Genomic DNA, 23,585 nt, shown 5'->3' on the forward strand with positions numbered 1-23,585 from the left:
AACGTTTATTCTGCTTTAAGCCCTAAAGTCTGCGAAAGTGGCCAGCAATGTTTTGTTACATAAATACGTTTTAAAATTTGTAACTTAGTTTTTTATCGTCGTGCGCGTACATATTCTCAAAACAAATTGTCGTATGTTATTCAGTGTTATTAATGACACTAATAAACGGTTAATTGCGATTTATAAACCGATGTTTGAAGAATAATTAAGCGTACAGCGATAAAAAATACTAAGTTTTAAAACGTATTTATCTAGCAAAAGTTGCTGGCCACATTCGCAGACGATAAAGCCAAAAAGCAAAGAATATGTTCAAAACAAATTGGTTTTTAAGCGTGGCGCTGATATATTTAACATATACCAAATATATTTTACTTGGCACGAAGGAAAGAGATAATTAATCCATATGCTCAATTTTTTAATAAATATTTTATATTTTACGAATCCAAAGCTAAAATAATAAAAGCATTTTTATTAAAAATATTAATATTATTTCGACTAATAGATGCACATTGAAATATTTTTCTTTTTTTAAGATATGTATTTATAATTTAATATGTTTATGGTACGTAATTGTGCTGTTATGGCCAATTCGTTAAAATCGACCGTTGGGAGTGAGCGCGAGCGCCCATCGTTTGATTCCGTTTGACATTACTATATTCTCATCTTCCTTCGATTAAACCTATTTCGCTTAAAAGTTATGTCTATTGCGTGATAATTAAAGGTTAAAAGGCTCTTGAATTTAGTTATTTTTCGGTAAAATGAGTATATAAATATCGAGAAACAAATTTTAGGCGGCAGGATGTCAACCATAATAAAGCAATTGCAATGTCCCGACAGCTTGGAGTCGGGTTATAAAGAGTTTTGTAATCTGACATCACATTGGTCAACTAAGAAAACTAATGATTTGTGCATACATATACTTACCAAAGTATACAGGTATGTTCTTGATTGTTTCATGACATGTACACATGTTGATTGTATATTAAAATTCTTAGATTACTCGACGATGATTCTTGGACTAAAACTGTCAACTTAAACACAATGTGTACAACTGTCGCGCAATATTGCAAGCACGTTAAAGATTTAACGGAGGACGAATATAAAAATTTTCTGATTATTCTGTATAACCTTTACAAATACGTCGTTAAAGAGGTTAGTAATTAAAGTTTATAATTTCATACCGAATGTCTTTTAATATGCTGCATTATTTTTAGGACGTCCAGCTACATATTAGTAATTTGATTTTGAACGTTGTGTATTCGAATCCGAAATTTCCTTTAGTTTCTATAAATATGAAAATCTATTTTGATATGCTCACTAAAAAGATCATTTTTATCGAATCTAAGCATGAGAATAAGTCTAACAATGATATTTTAACTGACTTGATGAGCAACATTGTGCAATTTACTAAAGATGCACATTTTTTTTCTTATTGTAAAACGTATCTATCTTGGCTCGTTAGAAAATTATTTGTGATATACAATGAAACGCTTCCGAGTGATCTTGAATTGGCTTACGGAACATTGTTTACTACTTTATTGAGAAGGTGTGAAAAAAATAACATAGATATGACTGAATTTGAACCACATTTTGCTGAAATATATAAAAATGTCATGTTATGCCTCACTTTACTAACACAAACGATCGTTGCTTGCAATTATAAATCGAGCAGATCATTTAACATAGCTTTAAAATTTTCAATGACAATTTTTAAGAGTAAATATAGCTATTTATATTATATAAACCTATTTTGTTCCGCTTCCGATTTATTCACATCTAAGATAGAAGATTTACCGACTGACTCTCATAAACTCATCACTAAACTTATGTACTTCAACAAAAATGATAAATTAAAGGATGACGATGCTCGTGGAGAATTTTTGTCAAGTCTCCGAAAAATCCTAAATATGCTTATAGTTAAATGGTGTAATGTGAATGACGATATATGGAAAAAAAATGTTTCAATCGAGTTTCAAGTCGATCTATCCAAGCTAATATTTCATGTAACGGGATACTTACACAAATATGTAAATCAAAGTGTTGTATGCAACAATTGCGAGTATAAGAGCTGTGTTCATGACGGTCTTCAATTTTCATTATCTTCTAGAAGCATTTTAAACAAAAGTGTCAAAATGAACATAGACGTTACCAAATTAGACGCTATAACTTGCCAGATGGTGGATATCCAAACGGAATACGTTATTAAACTAAGGAAGAATAATTGTCCAGCTTGGCAGAAATTTTGGGATTATGTACAGAACTATTACAGTAACGACACCGTGTTGCTTCATTCTGTCGGACGGACTGAGCAATCTCTTAATTTATTCAAAGCGTATATTAAAAATTGTCTGAGGATATTGAAGTTGGATGCGGATAAAGTCGATTTTAATAGTCTGTCTCGATCGTACTATAACATGCAGATTTGTATGTTGGATTTGTTGGATTACGAAGGAGCTTTGAAGATGTGCTACTTAGGCATGGCTTTGAAAGCTTCGATCAATCCTAATTACGAAGAACTGGACCTGTTCATGAAATGCGTGATTCAGATTAAGTCTAGGGCGCAAGATAAGTGTGCAAAAGGCGATATAAGATGCGAATGCAGTGAAAAATCTGAAAGAATCCAATCGTATAATATATGGAAGTTGTGCAGGGAGCAATATGAAGGATCTGATGGAGAAATATTTAGCAGACACTTCCATAAATTGAATTTTAGGTATTTTTAATATATTATACATTTTCTCTAATATAAATTACATACATTATATTTTATTTTTAAAGCAAGTTGTTGTTATTTGAACTGGAAACATACTCAAAATTGTGGTTCTCTACTTGGCCCATCATTGGAATTTATAATGCATTACAAGAAATCGAACATATGTATAAAAACAATACCGTATATAAAATTCTAGGTATTTAATTTAATTCATAGATGTTTTATCAGTGTAAGAATACATATTTAACTCATACTTTAAATTTAAGATCCAAAATCCACAAACGAACTACCATTAGTATATGCAAAAGCAGCGACATTATTCAATTCAAATCCCTCCAAAATATACGTACCAGAAATAAGAAATTTTATAAAATATACCGTTACGTTAATAGAATCATTAGTAAGTATAACACATATACATCTTTAATATACGTATCTCAATTTTATCCAAGGTTAATTATTTTTTCAGGATTTCTCATTACTACCATCTGAAGAAATGTTACTTGTAAAATTACTGTATGGCAACTGTCTCAATATTCACTACGAGTGTTTGTGGTTTGAGAATTGCAAGAATGAGCCTCCGCCGTGTTTGTTGACGGAAGCGGCAGCTTCGTCGCAGCCTCCTCATATAACTGTCCATCCTGACGACATTTGCGACGTATCGCCGACTCAACAGTCGCTCAGTTTATCGATGGAGGAAATCATCACAAAGCCTCTGTTAAAAGCTGTGGATGTATGGAGTGAAGTAATCAAACATCCAGATCTGAAGATAAAGCCTTTTATGATGGAAAACTCTGTAAATACATTCTACGTGCAGAAGAGTGTCGAAGTAATGGATATTGCGATTCAAATGCTCTCTCTCCGACAGATGAATACTGAAGCCTTAAAATTGGCGGACGTTGCATATTCGTTTGCGACGCTCGCTAAGAATAAGTACATATTTTTTATATAATATTTTTTACTGGCTTATCTATCGAGAATCTCATATCAATAAGAAACAAACTATTTCAATCAAAAACATTAAGATGCATCACTGGTACGTCTTGTTTTGTGACAAATAAAAAATCTTTGTGTAAGGACATAAAAAAAGACAGAAATGTACATATTTTATTAGAAAAAGGATAAACTTATTAGAAAAAAATTAACAAATAATATATTTTTTAGTATATCTATGTTACTTATTTAATTTGTTTCAGAATCAATATATTAAGGATAGCGGGATTTATAATTGAAAACGTCTATTTAGAAAGTGAATCCATATCAGCGATCATTGAAACAGCTAACATCTTTGCTGAAGAACTGCTCCGAAAAGAATCGTCCCTAGAAGCTCAAACTATGGACACAGTTTATGATTATCTCATAAATTTATCAGTATGCTTTATACACATTAAACAAATAATAAATTCAAAGCCGAAATCTAATTAATAAAATTATATTTATAGATCTATTACTTCAACTGCAAACGCAAAGACAAAAGTGCTTTAATTTTTGCAACTGTTCACAATAAAATATTGACGCAATATTTCAACAATCAACGTAACATTGAAGATATAAAATTCTCATATTCGAAATTGACATTTGTACAATCGATGTTCATCAGCGAAAAGTTAAAAGAGTCCGTCGATTGCTTCAGTCTCTTCACAAACGTCGTCGAAGCTTATGTAGCATGTTCCGATTTGGTGATAGAAAGCGGTACTTTTATTTTTTTATAAATATATTAATTAATTGTATCTGTATTAATATGTCAATCGGTCGTTCAAGGTGGAAAATCTGGACGATTGTATTTGGCTGCGTTGCGATTATGGATCAATTGTGGATTATCCGCCAGTAAAATTACCTTCATGCTCGGACTACCGCGTAGATCGAGAGCCATACTTCGCAGTGTACTGGAGCCGTTGCAACGTTTAGTGCTCCCCGTTCCCACAGCCGAAATTCTATTACTGCTAGCTATCGTCGATGTCGGCACGGAAAGATTTGACGATTGTCGAGTAAGTTTAAACATCTGTATATATGATTTAAAATATATTTAATCTATTTTTACATCATTCAAGGTTAAATTGGACTCTTTACAATACATCATGGAAGAAACTGATTCAATGTTTGCTAAACAAACGGAATGCATAGAAACTGAATCAAAAATAAATAGAAAAATTGTCAACGACAATATTAAAGCAGAAAAGATGTTCGAAATGGTGTTGGACGTCCCTATAAATAAATACTCCAGTAAAGATCTTGGCGGATCGCCGATTTTTGAAACGTCGCCGTTCACGCTGCCGTCGTTCATAGACCACCAAAATAAATGCAATTGCAAAAAGTGTTCCAGTATAAAAATATTCGAATTAATTCTCGGAATCACTCATCTTAAATCGCAATTGTATTTTAAAACCGCCGAATTAAACGCTGCTTATAGTTTTTACGACGGAGGAGTGAAACTGATGCACTACCTCAACTGTAGATTTAAACACATTTCAAATTTACACTTTAAAAACCTTCTTAATTTTCAATTAGAAAATGTGCAAAGCGTTGCTCAGTACAGAGATTTCGCACATAGTGAAGTTAGATTTTATATAGATGCAGGTTTTTACTTTGTGACTGAAAATGATTTATCTAAAACCGCGGCGTTTAACGAGAAAGCTTTAAATTTGCTATCAGAATATCCGCCTCACAACTTCTTGTTGCAGCAGTTTGCTTATGAACAAAGAGTATTTCTATTGCAATTGAAAATATTTCCAAAAATGGAACAGACCTCCGAGAAGATGTTGGATTTGGTCAGTAACGATTTAGAAAAGCTCCAGTTGACCCCCGAAAAACTGCCGCCAAACAGTTTCAAAACGCCTTGCAACAAAACCGTAAAACCGGTCATTCAAATCAACAGGATCAAGAGGAACTTGAGTAAGAATTTGGATGTAAATTTCAGCGAAGACCGGCCAGAATTTATAAAACCGATTATAAAATTGGATTTGGACGGTGCCGAAGTAGCACCAGAGATAAATATACCTGAAGATACTGCCGTTGAAAATGTAGAAAAGACACCGGCGCCGAAGATCAGGAATAAAAAGCTCTTGCTAATGGCAAACACAAGTTCTCGTAAAACAAAAAACGCAACGTCGAGTAAATCGTTGTTAGTTCGGAGCACTAGTCCGGGGAGTTTGAATAGTAGCGAATTTAATTTTAAAACTCCAGGTACTATAAGGAGTTCATCTCGGATTAAACGCGAAGCCAAAATAAATCTCAGCCCTGATGTAGATTTAGTTAAAAAATATTCTATTAGGAGAAAATTGTAACAAAATTGTAGTTTTTTTTTATGTATTATATATAAAAATTGATTAAAAATACATTAAAATTAATTTATTAATACCGATTATTTTGTAAAAATATATTTTTTCACTAAACCTATAATTTTTTTTTAAAACTAAACGAGATCCTAGGAAGAGTCTTCTGACATCATATCTGTAAGAGTCAGCGGACATAGTTCTCTTATATTGATAGCCTTCGTTTCGGGACTACTATCGAGTACTTCTGAAATAAAAATTACCAATTGATCAACAAACAGATATTATATAATACGAAACAAGGTTAAAAAAGGAAAGGTTGAAATGAACCGGAATGTGTGCTTTCACTATCGTAATATTCCATATTCTCGATAAACTGACTATTAAATAGACTGCTGCAGTCGGAGGGATGATCACTGATGTTAGATTTTTCAGATATGACATAATATGATTTTTTCTCTTGGCCTAAATTATATAATAGATTAATCATAATCAAATATAATGGATTATCATGCCCATATAAAGCTTAATTAAATACATTTTTTCCTACTATATAATAAAAGGAAGTAAGCAAATAAGGATTAGACTGTATCTGGGTCAGAATGATTGTAAAAAAGCTAAAAATACCTTTAGGGTTGATTTCGGCGCTAGAAGGGATTTTGTTAGGAAATCTCAGTGCTTCTTCAATAATCAAGTTTTCAATGGAATCAGTCTTCAAGTGGGATGTAAAACGTATCATTTTATTCTGGTCGATTAATATAGTATCGTCAAGATCGATTGTATCTATGATAGATGATGACTGATGAATTGAAACATCATCGTTAAAATCATTTTGAGTCATATCGATAGATTGTCTTTCATTACTAATGCACCCAAAGTACCTGAAAAAATTAAGTTTCCTGTTAATTTTTTTCCGTTTGATTTTGACACTGGATAATGTGGAGGGTTTTGGATTATTGGAATATTGGAATATTTAGTTACTCAAATATTTTTTTTTTTCATTTATTATCCAAGTTTAAATTGTAATACAAAAGTTAGTTTAAGAAATATATCGATGCTTACAAGTACATTTAAAATATACATATATTATTATGGACTGACCGTGCCTTTTATATTATTTTCTTTTACTTTTTACTAGGCTTAGCAAAAAATTTGTACTATACTAAATAAAATGATAACATATTAACATACTTTTAATGAAAAAATGAACATATTTGTTTATAATGATTTCTCTTTGAATTTGCCACTGATGATCACGATTGAATATACATATGTATTAAATTAAACAAAACTATCTAAAAAACAATATATTTAGTTTCTAAAAATATATAATACACACGTCCGTCAATAACTTCTATAAAGACATCCCAAAGAATATTTATAAAAATCAAATGATATCAATAGACATGCTGTAAATAGGATTTTTTGGTCAAGAAAGATAATTTTGAAAGTTACCAGGAATTCAGTCAAATACATTACATGATAGAAATATTCTTATTTCTAGTCAAAAGTTAAATTTATTGCATGACACATTGTATGAGATGTGCTATTAAAATTTATTAACAACTCGATATAGTGTATTTCTTAGTTTTTAAACTATGTCCAATTGTACAAGGACTGCTCAGAATATTCTCAAATTTTAATAGGGTTATAATTGTCATGAATATGTTTATATTAGAATAATTTGATATCAATATAACCACATTATAAAAGCAATAAAAAAAAAGAGTAATTTATTCATGCTGGCAAAAATGGAGAATGACAATGTCTCTTGATAAGATAAGAACTTACCACTCACATTCAACAGTAAAAATTCAATAGCAAAAAATGATTTTCATACTTATAATTTGAATAAACCCGATATCTGTAACTTTTTAAACATCCTTGCATATGTATGACTCATTTGAGAACCTTAAAATGTTTATAGTCGCCCACAGGTGGTAAACAACCGAATAAATTTCATACAAAAGATTAAACTATTTATAATTAAGGTTTTCATATAATATACTAACAATACAAAAAACAAAATGTGTTTATAGTAAAATACAGATAATTGAAAAAACTGAGTTATATAATATATAAACTTATAAAATCTGATTTGTTTGAATATTAATACATAGATTAAATATTCAAAATTTTACATTAAATTGCACCAATTCCAGGTATTATAAATATGGTAAAATAAAAATACAAATAATTTTTATTTCAACCTTACACTGATGCCAATCTTATATTAATGTAAAATTAGCGAATAATTAAGTTAAAAAATTAATTTAGTTTTCAATAAAACACATTCTTACTAAAACTCTAAATTTTTTTTATACATTTAGATATAGATTGCTTATAGATCAGTTAGAAATTGACAACCTTCATCTATATAATCTTTCCTTACCTCTTTTGGGATGAAGTCCTTTTTTTAGGACTTAGCGTCGACTTTCTCAGAGATGACCTTTTTATATTTGCGTCTGTCATAATCACCGATCTTGGGGAAGATGATTTTGGAAAGCCAAATTTAACGTTTTCACTGAAATACGTTTCCACGATCACGGGCTCTTGCTGCTTTTCTACGTTTTCTTCTGAAATTATTAGAGGCTCCTCGACAGTTTTACTTATATTCGAACGTGTAGTCCTTTTATCTTCTGCTGAAATTACAAAAAATAAAATATTTTCAGTTTCCTTTTAAAAAAATTCAAAATGTCAACATTGGGATATCTTAATATAATATAAAATATCACAATAAATATCAGCTAGATATTAATAATATTTAACGAATAGTTGAAATAATAATAATTTTGGGGTTCAAATTTACAAATAAAATTAGGGTTGGGAAGGTAAATAACTACCCTTGATTAAGATTGTGTGATGCTACAAATGTGTTTTTGTGATAAGCGTAAAACTTTTGCATATCTAAATTTTTCCAGCAAGTATTTGCGAAAATTTTTATGAAGAAATAAATGTGGCTTAGGGAAGGGGGTGTATACCAGGGGCGTATATTCAGGGTGTGCTAGGTGTGCGGCGCACACCCGCAAAACCATCTAAAATATAAATTTAGAAAATTTAGGGCGTAAAGCTACATCATTTTGCATACAGTAGTATGCAAAATTATAAAATTTTAATATGCAGTGTATAGTATGCATTGGTATTTGTCATTCGCTCTGAACGTTTTCGCGCGAGCGATCGTTTTGGAACAACACATATAACGCGCCGACCTTGCGCGCGGCCGCCGACTAAAGTAAATTGTTCCGAGATTTAACGGCTGAAGTCGATCTGTCGGCTGGCAGCGCTCAGTAGTAAAACTGGTCTCGAATTTGGTGCGCGTACTTCAAAAACTCTTGCGTCCGTCGCTGCTTTTTTATTACATTATATCACAATAACAGGTCACTCAAAATAGTTTATTATCTTATTTACATATGATCAATATTTAATTTTCTATTCTAGATTATATTTTTTTATTTACCCCAATAATGATAAAGAATACTGTTGAAGATATTCTGAATAATCCATTTTCAAAAAGAAGTTATGAAATTAAATTGAAGATAATCAAAATTGCTAAACCACGTCCACCTCTTCCCAATTTATTTATGAAGCATAAAGACAATAAATGTGAATATACAAGACATTTTTCATTTTCATCATATGAACGAACTGAGTGGTTAACAGGCTGCGAACTTCGATCTAGATTGTTCTGTTGGCCATGTATATTGTTTTCCAAAGAAAGAAGCGTGTGGAGTAAAAGTGGATTTGCTGACCTTAGTCATCTGATAACGGCACTGAAAAAACACAAAAGAGCGCAGTCACACGTTCAATCATTTTTTTCTCTCAAAATGTTTGGAAAACAACGAATTGAAGTCATGATTGACGCTCAACGTAAAGCTAATATAAGTCAACATAATGAACAAGTTCATAAAAATAGAGAAATATTAAAAGGAATGATTGACGCAGTAGTATATCTAGGAAAACAAGAACAACCTTTTCGAGGCCACGATGAGTCCTGTAATTCACTAAACAAAGGAAATTACCTTGAATTTTTAAATGCACTTCGAGAATACGATTCTGTTTTGGATACTCATTTAAATACTGCAACGGTGTATCGTGGTACTTCCCCATCCATACAGAATGACATAATTGAAGTGATTGGTGATGTTATTAAAGATCATATTAAGGAAGAAGTAAATTCAGCAAATTTTGTCGCTATTATTCTTGACGAAACTTCAGATATAATGACGAACTCACAGCTCTCGACAGTTTTGCGTTTTGTTTATGAAGGTAAAGTTTACGAGCGGTTTATTGGCTTTACAGACGTTAGCTCTGATAAAACAGCCGATGGCTTATTTTGCCACGTTGTAAATATAATTGAAGAATTTCAAATTCAAAAAAAATTAGTTGGACAGACTTATGATGGGGCGAGTGTAATGAGTGGGCATATTAATGGTTTGCAAGCCAAAGTACTCGAAGTTTATCCACTGACCATTTTTACACACTGCTATGCTCATATGTTGAATTTAACATTACAACAAGGTCTTTCCAATATAAAAGTGTGCAAATCATTCTTTCAAACTTTAAATGGATTGTCTGCATTCTTTTCGAAATCTTCCAAACGAATAAATGCTTTACAAGAGTTTGTAGCTAGAAGACTTCCTTCTGTTACACCTATAAGATGGAATTATACATCACGGTTAAGTAGCACAGAGCAAAAATACAGAAATGAATTTACGGACTTTCTTCGAGACGTCGTGAAAAATTGTGAACTATGGGACCCCGACACTGTAATAAAAGCACGAGGTTTTCTTAGCTTTTTGGAAGATTTTGAAACAAGAAAACTTCTCCACATATTTTCAAACCTTTTTGGAAAAACTGATGTGTTATACAACATTTTACAATCCAAATCTTTTGACATATTATATTGCTGTAAGAAAGTTACCGAAATTTTTTACCGGTGAAAATGTATTCCGATATTTAATATAAAATATTTTCAGAATAGATTTAAGACGGTTTTTTTAGATTTTATTTGAGAAATAACCCGGGATATTATGCTTTAGAATCAGGGACAATTTTAATACAATGTTTCTATTTCATTAAAATTCACAATATTTAATTAAATGACATGCATTTTTCTGGCCAAATGCCCCACCTGCTCCCCGCTTAAATGACGCCCTCGGTGTGTAATCATATATTAGGGGGACCGAAAAGCAATCAAAATTCTTCAAAGCATTTTTTCAAGTTAATTTATTGTAAGACGCGGTCCAGTAATCAAGTAAGGATTTGTCATTATATTAAAGAAAAAACTGTAAATTTATGGTTTCTTTGTAATAAAAAAATATTTTGCCCTTAGGTAGAGGAATGTCGAGGCCAACAATTGATGAGATGCATTTGTGCCATTGTATGCTATTTTAGTTTGATTAATGGAAAAAGGCTAATGAAGCAACACAAGTTATCAAAAATACTTATGGTGATGTTTTAAAACTTTACAAGTGTCATCGGTGGTTTAAAATTTTTTTAAATTTAAATAAGGACCTCAAGGACATCCTCAAAAATTAGATGATGATGTCCTGAAATCAATGGTGGAGTCAGATATCCTCGTCAGACCATCAAAGAGTTATCGACCAAGATTGGCTGTCCACGGTCTACAGTCCAGGATCATCTACGCCGTTTGAGAAAGGTCTGTAAACAAGGAATTTGGGTCTCGCATGAATTATCGGCTACAGTGCTCTATCTGTGCATCGGTTATCCAGTTTTGAAGTTGACCCATTTTTACTATGTATCGTAACTGGAGATGAGAAGTGAGTGCTACACAATAATCCTATATGACAGAAACAAAGGCTTTTTTCTGGGCAAGTACCTGTTCCAACCCCTCATAACTTAACAATAAAAAAGCTCCCCCCTCAGTCATAACAATAAAGAAGATCCTCTTTTGTATATGGTGGAATTTCTCTGGTGTGATACAGGAGTTGCTTAAACTTGGAGAAACCGTTACTGTGATTGTGTATTGTGAACAATTCAAAGGATTGAAACATGACATGTTAAAGAAACAATCTGTTTTGGTCAATAATAAGCCAAGAATTTTGCATATTGACAACATGAGGCCTCATGCTGCAAAATTGAATCAAGAAAAAATAAGGGCGCTTGAGATGAAAGTTTTACCCCATCCCCCATATTCACCGGATCTCGTACCGTCTGATTATCATCCATTTAGGTCAATAGAACATTTGTTAAGGAAAATAAATAATTAAAATGTTGACAAAGTGAAAACATTTTAAATGAAAAACCAAGAGTTCTATAAAAAGGAAATTTAGAATTTGCCTAGACGTTTCCAAAAGTAATTGTGAAAAATCCAGAGACCCAAATAATCTAGGGTGCTAGTTATATTCCGGAATGAAAGAAGTCCACTTTATGAAACTGTACTGGATTTTTTCATCCCTTCGATGAAAAATCATGTGGGTTCTAATTTAGACTACAACTTTATTTCTGCACCCTATTACTGGGTGAAAAAGTGATGTTTTTTTTTAACAATTTGATTCACGCAGTGAAGATGAAATTAAAAATACAAATATTAGTATTTTATTAAAATATTTCAGAATATAAGGTGAAATTAAAAATAACAATGAGGAAAAAATCTTGGACTGGCTATGGAGTGGTATTTATTTAAGCTGATCTTTGGACCACAATTAAGAAAAAAAATCGATTGCACAATTTAATGAACGTACAAAAACCAGCAAAGTGATCGAAAAAGTTTGCCACAACGAAATATGATCACAAACTGCTTTTTCGCGTTTTAGCAGTATTGAAGGCTACAAAATAATATTTTACGTAATTACCGTTCATTAGTGATATTACATGATTTTAAAATAGTTTTTCACTATTATTTATCTTTATTTCTTCGTTTATTATGAGTTTTTTTGTGTAACGCTTTAATAAACATTTTGAGTTTGAAAAAATATGACACATATAATGATGTTATATGTTTACTATATAACATATCTAAAGATATGTTATATACTAAATATGATTTCTAAGGTCTGCACGACACTAATTATACAAATCACAAAATAAATTTACCTTCTATTTCAACATTCTTCTGACCTGATATGGATTTGCGGTCTTTTATTTTCGATTCAGCTCCAATCTCGTTGTCCTCTTTTGTTTTTTGTTTATTCTTTTCCTCTTTCTTCTGCGGGCAGTAAAAAAATAAGTAAAAAATATAAAAAAAACGATAAAATAATTTAAATAAAAAATACCTTATCATCATCTGGCTTTGTATTTTTAGATTTCAGCATTTCAACTCTTTCCGAATATCTTTTAACTTTCTCATTTTTAAATTTATCTTTCGATCGTTTCTTTTTTATCTCCAATAGAGACTCGTTACTTTCAACATGGTCGCGTTTATTCTTTTTAGTCAATTCTTTAATGGTTTCAATTTCAGGTGTAGATTTTCTGCAAAATAATGTGTATTAGTAATAATAAAACAATAAATTTTATTTATTTATATCGTACTCATGAATGCCGCTGACAAATTCTTCAGTTTTTGGTATCGTTTTACTTTTTAAATCATCATCCTTGCCATCCGACAGTAGCATTCTCAGCTCCAAGGAAGAGAAAAGCTGTCTCTTTAAATCGATTTCTGCTTCATTATTATCGTTGGCAAAAATTTGTTCAAAAATCACTTTTTCTCTTTCAGCAATATCAGATACATTGCCTGAAAATAGTATATAATATAGCTGGGGACTACAAATTAAATAGTCAGAATTTAAATCAACTTTGGATCAGAATTTTATTAATAACCTGATCATAATCATATTATTTAAGGTCAGAATAAATATCAAATGGTTAGAATAAAAATAGCATACGGTCAGAATAAAAATATATGACAATCAGAATTAAACTATTTAATAGTACGATTATGTGAATTAAAAAAATCAAAACATTTAAAAATATAAATGGACAATTATTTATTTTAGAAATATCATATAAAATATCTAGCTCGCACCAAAACTGTTGGTCAAAAATTGAACACCCCATGAATAACTCTCAATGAATCTACTCATTTGTATGTAGGACGCAAAGGTATTCGGAACGACGAACGATGTGGGAATAACGACAGAGACAACGCTTGACTTGGTGTACCAATCTTCAGCATTAAAACAATAACAACACTATACACTATATTGACAACTGAAAAATTGATTCTGACCATCTGGCAAAAGAATTCTTACTATTTAATATGAATTCTGACTAGTCCAATTTAAATTCTAACCATTTAATATAAATTCTGACCATATATTTATTCTGGCCGCTTATACTCTGACCTATGTAATATAAATTCTGACCACAATCGTATTAAAATTCTGACCCGAAAAATACGAATCTAATAATAAGCACTTAATAACAATTTTGCTCTCAAAAATATTGAATTGATAGATAAATCTAATTAAAAGTCATTTTTTTTGATATTGAACTACCAATTATTTTTATAAAATTAGTAGTAAAATTTATGTGGATTAAATCATCTCCAAAAATATTTTATGGTGTAATTGTGAATCTCACCTATTTTCGTCTCAACATGATCATTATTTGATACATTTGTTGGCACCGGAGTGTCGATTTTTCTCGGTTCTTCAGCAACGTCTTTCTCCAATGAATTAGCGTTACTAAGCAAGTTGATTAACTTGTCCGCCTGTTCTGTATTAAGATTAAAAGCATTCTCCAACACATCCTAAATAGAATATGTTCATTACTAACTGAAAAGACACATTATTTAATAACACACTCACTTCTCCATGCTTTGACAGTTTCACTTTCAAATCGCACTTTCCAGAAGGCGCTTCTTCAATGATCACTTCGTCGGAAAATACGACTGCTCTCGAATTCCGTGCTTTCTTGGGAGATACGTGTTCAATGACCCCGTCATCCGACAGCGTTATCAATTCTATATCTAAATTCTTGCTGCATTTAGGCCCGGGTTTTTCACCTAAAGGTTTATTTACACTCGGAGTATCCACCTCAATTATCGAGCACTCGCCTTGTAATAATCTTTTTTTAAAGCAAAAAAGTTTTATTTATACATATGCATTTAATTATTTATTCAATATGGAACTCACCTCTCCAACTCTTCACTTCGCTTCTTTTCTTTCAAGTATTTTAATCTCCAAGTGTCCATCGAAGTATCTATTATGTAAATATAAAATTAAAAGTTAAACTATTATATATGAAAGAGCCAAGAATTAAAATATCACTTTACCAGTATTAGTAGAAGTTCTTATTATTTTGCTTCGAACTTCAGAAGTTGTTGGCATATCATCATCGTTAATATAAATTGAACGTTTTGGTGATACGTTATCGATTACTGTAAGTACAAACATGACACATTACAATGTACAGTAAAAACATAAATATGAAATAATAATAACACACCTTTATTATATAAATGAGCATATTTTTTATGGCGCCGTTTTTCATCTTCCGTCAAAACTTTTTGATAATTTTCTTTTATGGGTTTGGGTCCAATATTTCCGTTGCTACAATATCTAAAATAATTAAGAATTAGAATTAATACGATTCTTTATAAATTAAATATATACATATCTGAAAAAGCATTAATTCATACTTTTCAAAATCTCTTAAATAGCACAGTTCGACCTCGTCATTTGGAAAATCCAACTGTAAAGATGTAGATTTTCTTTTAGAAGCGGACTCATTTCGTAAATAACGAGTATTGGGGGTTTCGTCATCGTCGTATTCGCAGTCCATATCGTCATCAGCGATGTTAGCGAATTTGCATTTTGCCTCGTGCTTCAACATTAATATCGTCTCTAAGTTCATATAATCATTCGGTCTCGGCTTTCTACCCAGTTTTCCGCCAGTGAAATATCTAATAAATCATAATTATTTTAAGACTCACTTCACTGAATAATTACTCATTTAAATAAAAAATAACAACTTATAAAATTTCTTGTAATAAGCTTTCTCAATTTCTGAGCAGCAAAACGACTGGGCGATGAGTGATTCATCAAAACGTCGATGTTTAGATTTAAAAGGCTTATGAGGATATAACTTCTTTCTGCTACCGCACAATTCGTAATAGCATTGTTTGATTTTCGTCGAACCATTGCGAAATAACGGATAAACTTTCCCTTTGTTTATCACGTACATCGGTTGACGACTAAAAATAATCAATCAATTTAATACTAGCAAATCTTTATATAAAATAATATAATACCTTTTATGATCCGATTCCGAGAGATCGTCTGAATCATCACGATTACTACTGCTGCAAATAGACTCAGTAGAAGTACCATGACGCATTGTATTCCCGCTATGAACTTTGCTAAAATAAAAAATAAATATTTATATTAAAATGTTTATTTTAATTATTAGCATTATAAAATAATAAATAAAATTAACACTGAAAGTTCACAACAAATGTTATCACTTTTGATTAATTAATCGTATTGCAATATGAACAAAGACCGGCGATAACGAGTTTGTTGTGTATCCTCAGCATATTAGCAAATAATAACCATTTCAAAGCTAAAGATCGATATTTTTTGGACCTAGAATTGTCACTGCCGCTATAATTGTGCCTTATATTCACTTTTCCGACCACAGAATTAAGCAACGGGCGAGTGTGCGATTCTCTCATTTTTTTAAACGACTTTTCCTTTGATTCTCTAAACTGGAGAAATTCTCTAATATTGATATGTTTGTTTGTTTCACATTTTCTTGAACTTTGCGGAATTTCGTGCAATGATTGTTCAGACTCTGACGATAACAATGTCATCGTTAATTGAGAGTCATGAGGCACTTCTGAGATTTTACCCGTATCTTTCACATTCTGATTGCTTTGATTATTATTTTGAGAATCAGAAATTACACTCCTTTCCCCATCGCTTTCCACATTAACTGGAGTCGCCGATAATTGTTTAAATTGAGTCTTGTCAATTACTTCTCCACTCGGCCCGGGTGACTTAACCGTAGTTGGGGACATCGATATTTTGGATTGAGTCTTGTTAGCTATTTCTTTACTCGGACTGAGTAATTCGGTTTCAGAAATATCTGGTGTTGAGGACAAAATTTTAGATGGAGTCTTGATAGATTTTTTGCGTAGAACGGGTGAATCATTACTTGCCCTTTCGCTCGACATTAACGGTCCAGTATCAAATATTCTAAACGAGTCATTGCACTCTTCTTTTTTTGTCTGATCTGAAATATAACAAGCATTATTTAATTACACTAAACAATAATTTTACACTTTTTTCAAAGATAAAACTCGATTTAAATGAAAGCTTATTTTAGTTTAAAAATTATTTGAAAGCATATTGTTTTTAAATAAATTTAGCATATACCCATTAACTGTTTTAACTACTTATTAATTTATAATAATATTATGTATGTAGGATTAAGTTAGTATATAAGCTGTATGATTAAGTTAGTATATTGTATACTGGGTTATGGCCAACATAAGCATTGTCAAGGCCGAAAGCGTGCCTATAAAGCAGCCTGTTTGCTGCAAAACGCTCTTCTTTCTCCGGCAGCCGGCCGTCGTACGGTGAGAACTGGCACTAACCCGTCCTACCACGACGCCGCTGCGAATAAACAACGCCACGCCATATCGTTCTTTCATTCCACTTTCGAACCTCTACCGGATCCCCTGAGGATCCACTACATTTATTTAAAGCAGAAAAAAATCCATTTAATGGTAGGCCAAATATACGAGTTATGTTTATGCACCTTAGTTATTGATTGTGTTGACCCAGTTGTAACATGTTGCAATGAATGATTTATAATAAATGACATGACTGCGAATACCAAAGTAAAAACAGCTACGATCAATGCATAGCTTATAACAGTTAAACAAATGAATGATCTTTCCTTCGAAATAACAATCAATAGTATTAAATATATCCTCGCCTCTTGTGCATTCTGACCCAACTTCGTTGGCTATCAAATACTTTTTTATTAACTTGAATAGCGAAAAAAAAATTGGTGTACCCCCTAATAACCAAGATTACTGGTCTATTATAAATAATCATAAAAATGCAATTAAAACGATTTTGAAATATTTTGCCAAAGTAAATCAACAAACTGAAAATTTTCAAAAATAAAATCTACTATATATATAAAAAGAATCGTTGAGAAAAAATCATCAGCACATAAAATCATATTTATGGAAGAATCTTAAAGTGTTATAGATAATAAAACTATAGACACGGCTTAGAACAATTATATATAAGATTATTACCAATGGTAGTTTTGCTGGACCTTATAGGTTTTTTACTTTTCTTCCAATCTAGCGAATCATAGCCTGACACTCTATAAAAAAAATCAAATATAGAAATAAATTTATATTATATTTAATCATCTTTCAATTTACCCTTTTTTAATTTTTTGTATGTTTTCGTAAGAGAGTTTATAATAATGATTATTAAGATCGGGTAAAATTCTCTTGAGAAACACCTCCTTTAGAGACTGCCAGGTTCTAACTGTCTCCTAAAATGTATAATAAATTTAAATTCTCAAATGTGAGAGTAGTAACTCGAATACCTATGCATATATATTTACATGGATATGAAACCATGCATTGATTAAGTTACAGAAAAATACTTACTCCACTATATACATAGTCTATCCAAAATTTTCGACCTTTTACGTAGTTGTAACCATTTTGAGAGATGACATAATTTAGAATTTGTTTTTTTTCAGCCAAACTGTAACCCTTGCTAAAAATGTAAAATAAATATAGTCACATTAAAAAAATTGCCAAATATAAAATGCAAACAATCGCAACATCAAAAGCAACAGCTACGTCAACAGTGCAAAGAAACTCAGCAATAAAATTTAGCTATATAGTACAGTAACACAATGATTATTTCAAAATGTCTCGAAAAACCTTCAAGCTAACCTTCAATTGCAGAATTGGTATTACAGAAATCAATATTTAAATTGATATCATAGGAGAATCGTAAACCTTGGAAGGTCATCTAATACTTTATTTATAGGCATCTACTGAAAAGCTCAGTAAACATATTTAACCTCTTTTCGATAAGTAACTGTATAATATTCATATTTAAAATTACAGTGATTTCCGTTGTACTATTCTTATTTTTCGAAAAGATGTTTCTATCGAAAGTTAAAATGTTTTTGCTTTAAAAATTTCGAATTATGATAATACAATCAAAATTATATTGTCAAGAAATATCATAGTATTGAAAAGGATTTAATTTAATCTTAATTTTAATATATTTTTTAGCAAAATTCATTGTTTTCTACACTTACACTACATCATAAAAAATGAGTATATAAGATTGATTATAATGTACAAAATACATTTTAACCACTTCATGCTTTTGAACGAAAAAAACTAGCATACGGCACCTATACCAATTCGCACCAACCCGAATGACGCTCGTGTGCCTCAACTTGTCTATATATCATATGATAAACAAACAAAACACGCTTGTATAATAAAAAACCAAAACAAAATGTATTAGATTTAATTTTTTTTTTAAGTATGGAAATGAAATACCTGTATAAAAAAGTCGAATTTAAAGCAACGACGATATTCTGTGACTGCTACTACTGAGGGAAACATGACATTGCATTCAAGACATTTTGAGCAATGAGATTTTTTCCAGACGTCGTTTGACTTAAAATGTTATGAGGCTGATACAGATATTTTTATGGAAAGATTTTTCAAAATAGTAGAAAAGCAAAAAAGTATCGTTTTTCATGGCAGATTTATACAAAACGGTCTAATTACGTGCAAAAATAACTACTTATTTGACATTAAACTAAAAATTAGGTGAAATATACCAAATTTCACTTTTAAAGCACATCGTTGTTTCTTTTATGTACGTGATTTTATTTTGTCGAATCTTCAACTCTTGAGAGAATATAACTATTTCATTTTCGTTTTTTTCACTTCTGTCAAATGTTTTTTTTTTGAATGCATAGAAACAAAATAAATAAATACATATTAAGAAAAATTATAAACAAATATAAAAGCATTTAATGATACAAGTGACACCGAAGCTATATCGCTTGCTAATCTATAATTATTCAACTATTGGCGATTTGAGGTTAGGTCGGCGTTATTTTAATATTTGACATTGAATGCACTAGTTGCATAAACGCTATCGGTTTACAAATGTTTCATACCCATCCCATTACCTTCGGCGGATACATTCAACATATACAAATTCAACGACAAAGGGTTCGTTTTACAACAAGTGAGAAAGATATAACAATTTTGCATTAATACTTACTGAGACATCGCTCCCAAGCGCAAACAGCACCAAAGCCACTGTAAACTGTGTTATAATGTTGCTATAGCGAATAAAGATTGCCGCCATTTTGCACTAAATTCACTCGAATGGGTAATATGGAACAATTTTAATTAAACAACAAATATATTTTAATGTTTTACAACACAAATTTAATTAAATGCTACTTTAATTTAATATATTACTTATTATTTCAAGTATACTTTATTTACTTAATAGCATATTGCTTATATTTTTTATGACTTCAACGTGATATATTGTTTTAAAATGTTTGAAATTCAGTCTCCATATGATTAAATCAAAATAATAACAAAATTTATATTTATAACATACTAATTTACATCATTAAGTTTGTAATAACTACTTAAAAAATACTTTAATTCCAATATTTTCACAAATGAATACATTAATCGTTATTTCCCATTGTTAAATCCGTTCATTTTCGTGAAAATAATATTGTAATATCTTATCAAATACTTATGTATATGTACATATCAATTTTAATGAAGCTCTAAAGTGGAACAACTTAAAAATAAGTTACCTCAGACATTTTTGTTCGAAACGAACGAGAATGTCTGAGATGATCTTTCAATTTTTTTAGTTGTCTGTGTGAAACCGAGATAAAATGCCATACCGGCCGAGACCAATGGTAAACCAAATCGGGACAGTAAGATCTGTAAAAACCACTAATATGTAAACCCACCTATGATCATTGAGCTAAGGAAATACCTTAATTTCTACAAAGCACTCCACAAATTGATCAAGTACTTTTCCTCGGCTCAGCCACTTCCCATTAATGAACATCTGCAGGTTGAATCAACTTCCTGTAAAAGTGTGGAAAATTCTCACTTGTGATAGGTTTGAGCAGCTATTAAATTGTCAATTTTTATTACAACAATTTTGTTGTAACAAAAATTCCATATTTTTCCCACCGTATTGGGTGCCTCATATGTTGTTTATGATACAACTTTAGACATAGCAACGCTTAGGTCACCATGAACGATGCGTGCCACCCAAAATGCCTTTGACACGCGAGTCACGGTGTTCGCCATCACTGCTATATTCAATACAAGCTATGCATAGATATAATAATGAAAACAAAAGTAACAAATTGTTTAATTTATTTACATAAATACGAAATATACATTTTGTGATATATTTTCTAAGTTTTAATTAATACTAAAATTCAACAACAACAAAAACAGTCAGCAAGCTTGCGAATACGATTCGAGCACTTTCCATTTTTCTTTATTTAAATAGTTTAAAAAGTTTGAATGTCGCTCGTTTTGTTTTTTGCCTGCAAATGAACCTTGATAAACCCTCTGAAAATGTATTACAGCCGCCAAAAGGTTCCAAATTCTGAATTCAGGCCAAAGAATATCAGTGAAATAAAGACACGTATCGGACACCTAAAAAATAAATAAAAAATAACAATTACCCCGAATGATATTCATACAAATCTCACCTGCCAAATCATAAAATCTGATAACCGCACTTCACCGGACGTCCTAATGAGTAAATCTGGCGACGATAATTCTAACGTTTCATCCATCAAGTCTTCGGTCAGATCTTCCGATGTTATCAAACCTTTTTTAACAGCATCGGCCATACAACCAATTGCCCGAGTAATTTCATCACGCCCTAAAGAATCAATTTGTATTAGCACATTATGGTCTGCTATATTTGTTTTAAGTTTTGACAGAAGGTGGCAGTTTTTCAAACTACCAAAATAATTAAAAATATATGCAATCTCTCGATAAAAGGTAAAATTTTTAGTACATTTGCACAATATTTTTATAAGCTAAATTTATTACTTTCAACCCTTAACACACCAACAGACTAACTGTAAAATTTAGCTATCAGTAATGTGTCAATATAAATTTTATATTTACAATGATAATAAAATACCGACCCGTATATGCGAAAGCGACGTTTAGTTTAGCCTTGCTGTTGTCTTTCGTAATGATCATCGCTTTAGATATTAATTGTCGCAATTTGGGCGATAATAGGGATATTCTTCCCACGACTTGTACGCAAACTCCTCTCTCCATTAAAAGATCTCTAAATAAATCAACACGCCGTTCGTTACTTCATAAATAATTAAATGTATTATTTTTATTATCTGAAATACAAACTTTTCGTCTAAGATTCTTTGGAATTTATCTTCTGCTAGAGACATCAAAGCGTCTAGTTCTTCTTTGCTTCGTTTGAAGTTTTCTATGCTGAAAGCGTATACTGTGACTTCCGGAACGCCTAAATCGAGGCACCACTGTTTCAAAATTATTAAAAATAAATTATATAAAAATATTGTGCAATCTATTAAAATAATATGCAGACATAGGTAGGTACATATACATATATACCTGTAAAACTTCGGCTAGTTTGTCGAACCCTTTAGAATGTCCTTCGCCTTTGTCTATGTTGTTTTTTTTAGCGAATCTTCTGTTACCGTCCATTATGAAGGCTATGTGTTTTGGAACGTGACCAGTTCTAACGACGTTCACGCAGAACAGTTGCATCCAAGAAAGGGCGTTTTCTTTTATCCAAGACATTTTTTAAGGACGCGAAGCTCACCTCGGTTAGCTTTTAAATTGATCTTCAGCTACGACACCATTGGAATTGATTTAATATATTTATAGGAAAAGGCTACGTACAAATCTTATCGCGGCATAAAGTACAAAACGTCAGCGTGATCTGTCAGTGTTGCCGCTACAAAATATATTACGCTTTATTATTCATTCTTCGTTATGTCGTTATTCAAATTGAAAATATTGTTATTATTGTAAAAAGTACAAGTTTACTTATATTTGTACATACAAGTTGACGCACGCATCAGACGGCGTTTCAATCGTGCGCCAGTATTTGTTTGTCTTCCGTCGGGAAAGCTATGTCAAAACGTAGAATATTGACAAGTAAATTTAGTATTTTTACTTCGTGTTTAATATAAGATAACTTTAGTTAAAATAATATTTATAGCGATGGTCTAAAGATATAATGATTTGAGGCGTAGAATTTCTCTCAGATAACGAAGACGTGATTGAAATGTTCGAATTAACTTTTCAAAGTAACTTTTCACATTTACATTTGAAATTATTATTTTTTATAAAAGCAGTGATACCAAACTTTTATTATTTATAGTTCATATCAAATATGTCAGATTCATTCTTATACGTAATATAAGTATGATATCAACATTATGTTATGATAAAAAAATTTGACAAACAGGTATATATAATTTTTTTTAAAATGTCTTCAAGCCTGTCCATAAATCAGCTAGAAAAATTGATAGATCATTTATGAAGCAATTTATTTTTAGACAAACTG

General features: G+C 31.1%; 3 protein-coding genes across 11 annotated transcripts; 1 reads left to right on the forward strand and 2 right to left on the reverse strand.

The window, feature by feature from the left end:
* The first annotated feature begins 592 nt into the window (after positions 1-592).
* LOC148230446 (uncharacterized) lies at positions 593-6,121 on the forward strand. Its single transcript, XM_088195453.1, has 11 exons — positions 593-721; positions 792-936; positions 996-1,152; positions 1,215-2,713; positions 2,779-2,909; positions 2,980-3,113; positions 3,183-3,646; positions 3,910-4,084; positions 4,156-4,405; positions 4,475-4,701; positions 4,765-6,121. The coding sequence occupies exons 2-11, from the start codon at positions 800-802 to the stop codon at positions 5,995-5,997; spliced, it is 4,407 nt and encodes a 1,468-aa protein (XP_088051579.1). The 5' UTR covers positions 593-721; positions 792-799; the 3' UTR covers positions 5,998-6,121.
* On the reverse strand, positions 6,003-20,300 carry LOC148230447 (uncharacterized). 8 transcript variants are annotated; one of them, XM_088195458.1, is made up of 21 exons: positions 20,244-20,300; positions 18,587-18,698; positions 18,353-18,468; positions 18,221-18,291; positions 17,104-17,181; positions 16,533-17,034; positions 16,199-16,306; positions 15,920-16,141; positions 15,587-15,850; positions 15,394-15,506; positions 15,221-15,325; positions 15,081-15,147; positions 14,754-15,012; positions 14,527-14,695; positions 13,477-13,678; positions 13,221-13,416; positions 13,042-13,153; positions 8,378-8,627; positions 6,613-6,866; positions 6,316-6,450; positions 6,003-6,232 (listed from the first exon to the last, which is right to left on the reverse strand). In XM_088195458.1, the coding sequence occupies exons 1-21, from the start codon at positions 20,249-20,251 to the stop codon at positions 6,138-6,140; spliced, it is 3,438 nt and encodes a 1,145-aa protein (XP_088051584.1). In that variant the 5' UTR covers positions 20,252-20,300; the 3' UTR covers positions 6,003-6,137. The 8 variants fall into 8 exon arrangements, with proteins under 8 accessions (XP_088051584.1, XP_088051583.1, XP_088051582.1 ...); XM_088195457.1 differs by having other exon boundaries at positions 16,500-17,034; XM_088195456.1 differs by having other exon boundaries at positions 16,533-17,181.
* A 1,065-nt stretch (positions 20,301-21,365) lies between these two features.
* On the reverse strand, positions 21,366-22,981 carry Dhdds (Dehydrodolichyl diphosphate synthase subunit). 2 transcript variants are annotated; one of them, XM_088195064.1, is made up of 6 exons: positions 22,940-22,981; positions 22,625-22,863; positions 22,397-22,530; positions 22,174-22,322; positions 21,727-21,902; positions 21,366-21,670 (listed from the first exon to the last, which is right to left on the reverse strand). In XM_088195064.1, exons 2-6 carry the CDS (start codon positions 22,811-22,813, stop codon positions 21,467-21,469), a joined length of 852 nt encoding a protein of 283 aa, XP_088051190.1. In that variant the 5' UTR covers positions 22,814-22,863; positions 22,940-22,981; the 3' UTR covers positions 21,366-21,466. The 2 variants fall into 2 exon arrangements, with proteins under 2 accessions (XP_088051190.1, XP_088051189.1); XM_088195063.1 differs by having other exon boundaries at positions 22,625-22,974.
* Between the last annotated feature and the right edge of the window lie 604 nt (positions 22,982-23,585).

This window comes from Plectrocnemia conspersa, unplaced genomic scaffold (genome assembly GCF_051122295.1).
Source record: "Plectrocnemia conspersa isolate PC_06_02 unplaced genomic scaffold, ASM5112229v1 ptg000010l, whole genome shotgun sequence".
NCBI classification, from domain to species: domain Eukaryota; kingdom Metazoa; phylum Arthropoda; class Insecta; order Trichoptera; family Polycentropodidae; genus Plectrocnemia; species Plectrocnemia conspersa.

What these genes read in the sequence shown, in the direction of transcription:
- LOC148230446 (XM_088195453.1), top strand. Translation starts at nt 800, where the DNA reads ATGTCAACCATAATAAAGCAATTGCAATGTCCCGACAGCTTGGAGTCG. An exon ending in TTCCATAAATTGAATTTTAG is followed by an intron (nt 2,714 to 2,778) that starts GTATTTTTAATA and finishes TTATTTTTAAAG; the next exon opens with CAAGTTGTTGTTATTTGAAC. An exon ending in CGATTTGGTGATAGAAAGCG is followed by an intron (nt 4,406 to 4,474) that starts GTACTTTTATTT and finishes CGGTCGTTCAAG; the next exon opens with GTGGAAAATCTGGACGATTG.
- Dhdds (XM_088195064.1), bottom strand. Translation starts at nt 22,813, where the DNA reads ATGTCTTGGATAAAAGAAAACGCCCTTTCTTGGATGCAACTGTTCTGC. An exon ending in AACTAGCCGAAGTTTTACAG is followed by an intron (nt 22,531 to 22,624) that starts GTATATATGTAT and finishes ATTTTGAAACAG; the next exon opens with TGGTGCCTCGATTTAGGCGT. An exon ending in CAAAGAATCTTAGACGAAAA is followed by an intron (nt 22,323 to 22,396) that starts GTTTGTATTTCA and finishes TGATTTATTTAG; the next exon opens with AGATCTTTTAATGGAGAGAG.
- LOC148230447 (XM_088195454.1), bottom strand. An exon ending in TATTACAAGAAATTTTATAA is followed by an intron (nt 15,851 to 15,919) that starts GTTGTTATTTTT and finishes ATGATTTATTAG; the next exon opens with ATATTTCACTGGCGGAAAAC. An exon ending in TGCTCATTTATATAATAAAG is followed by an intron (nt 15,326 to 15,393) that starts GTGTGTTATTAT and finishes TTGTACTTACAG; the next exon opens with TAATCGATAACGTATCACCA.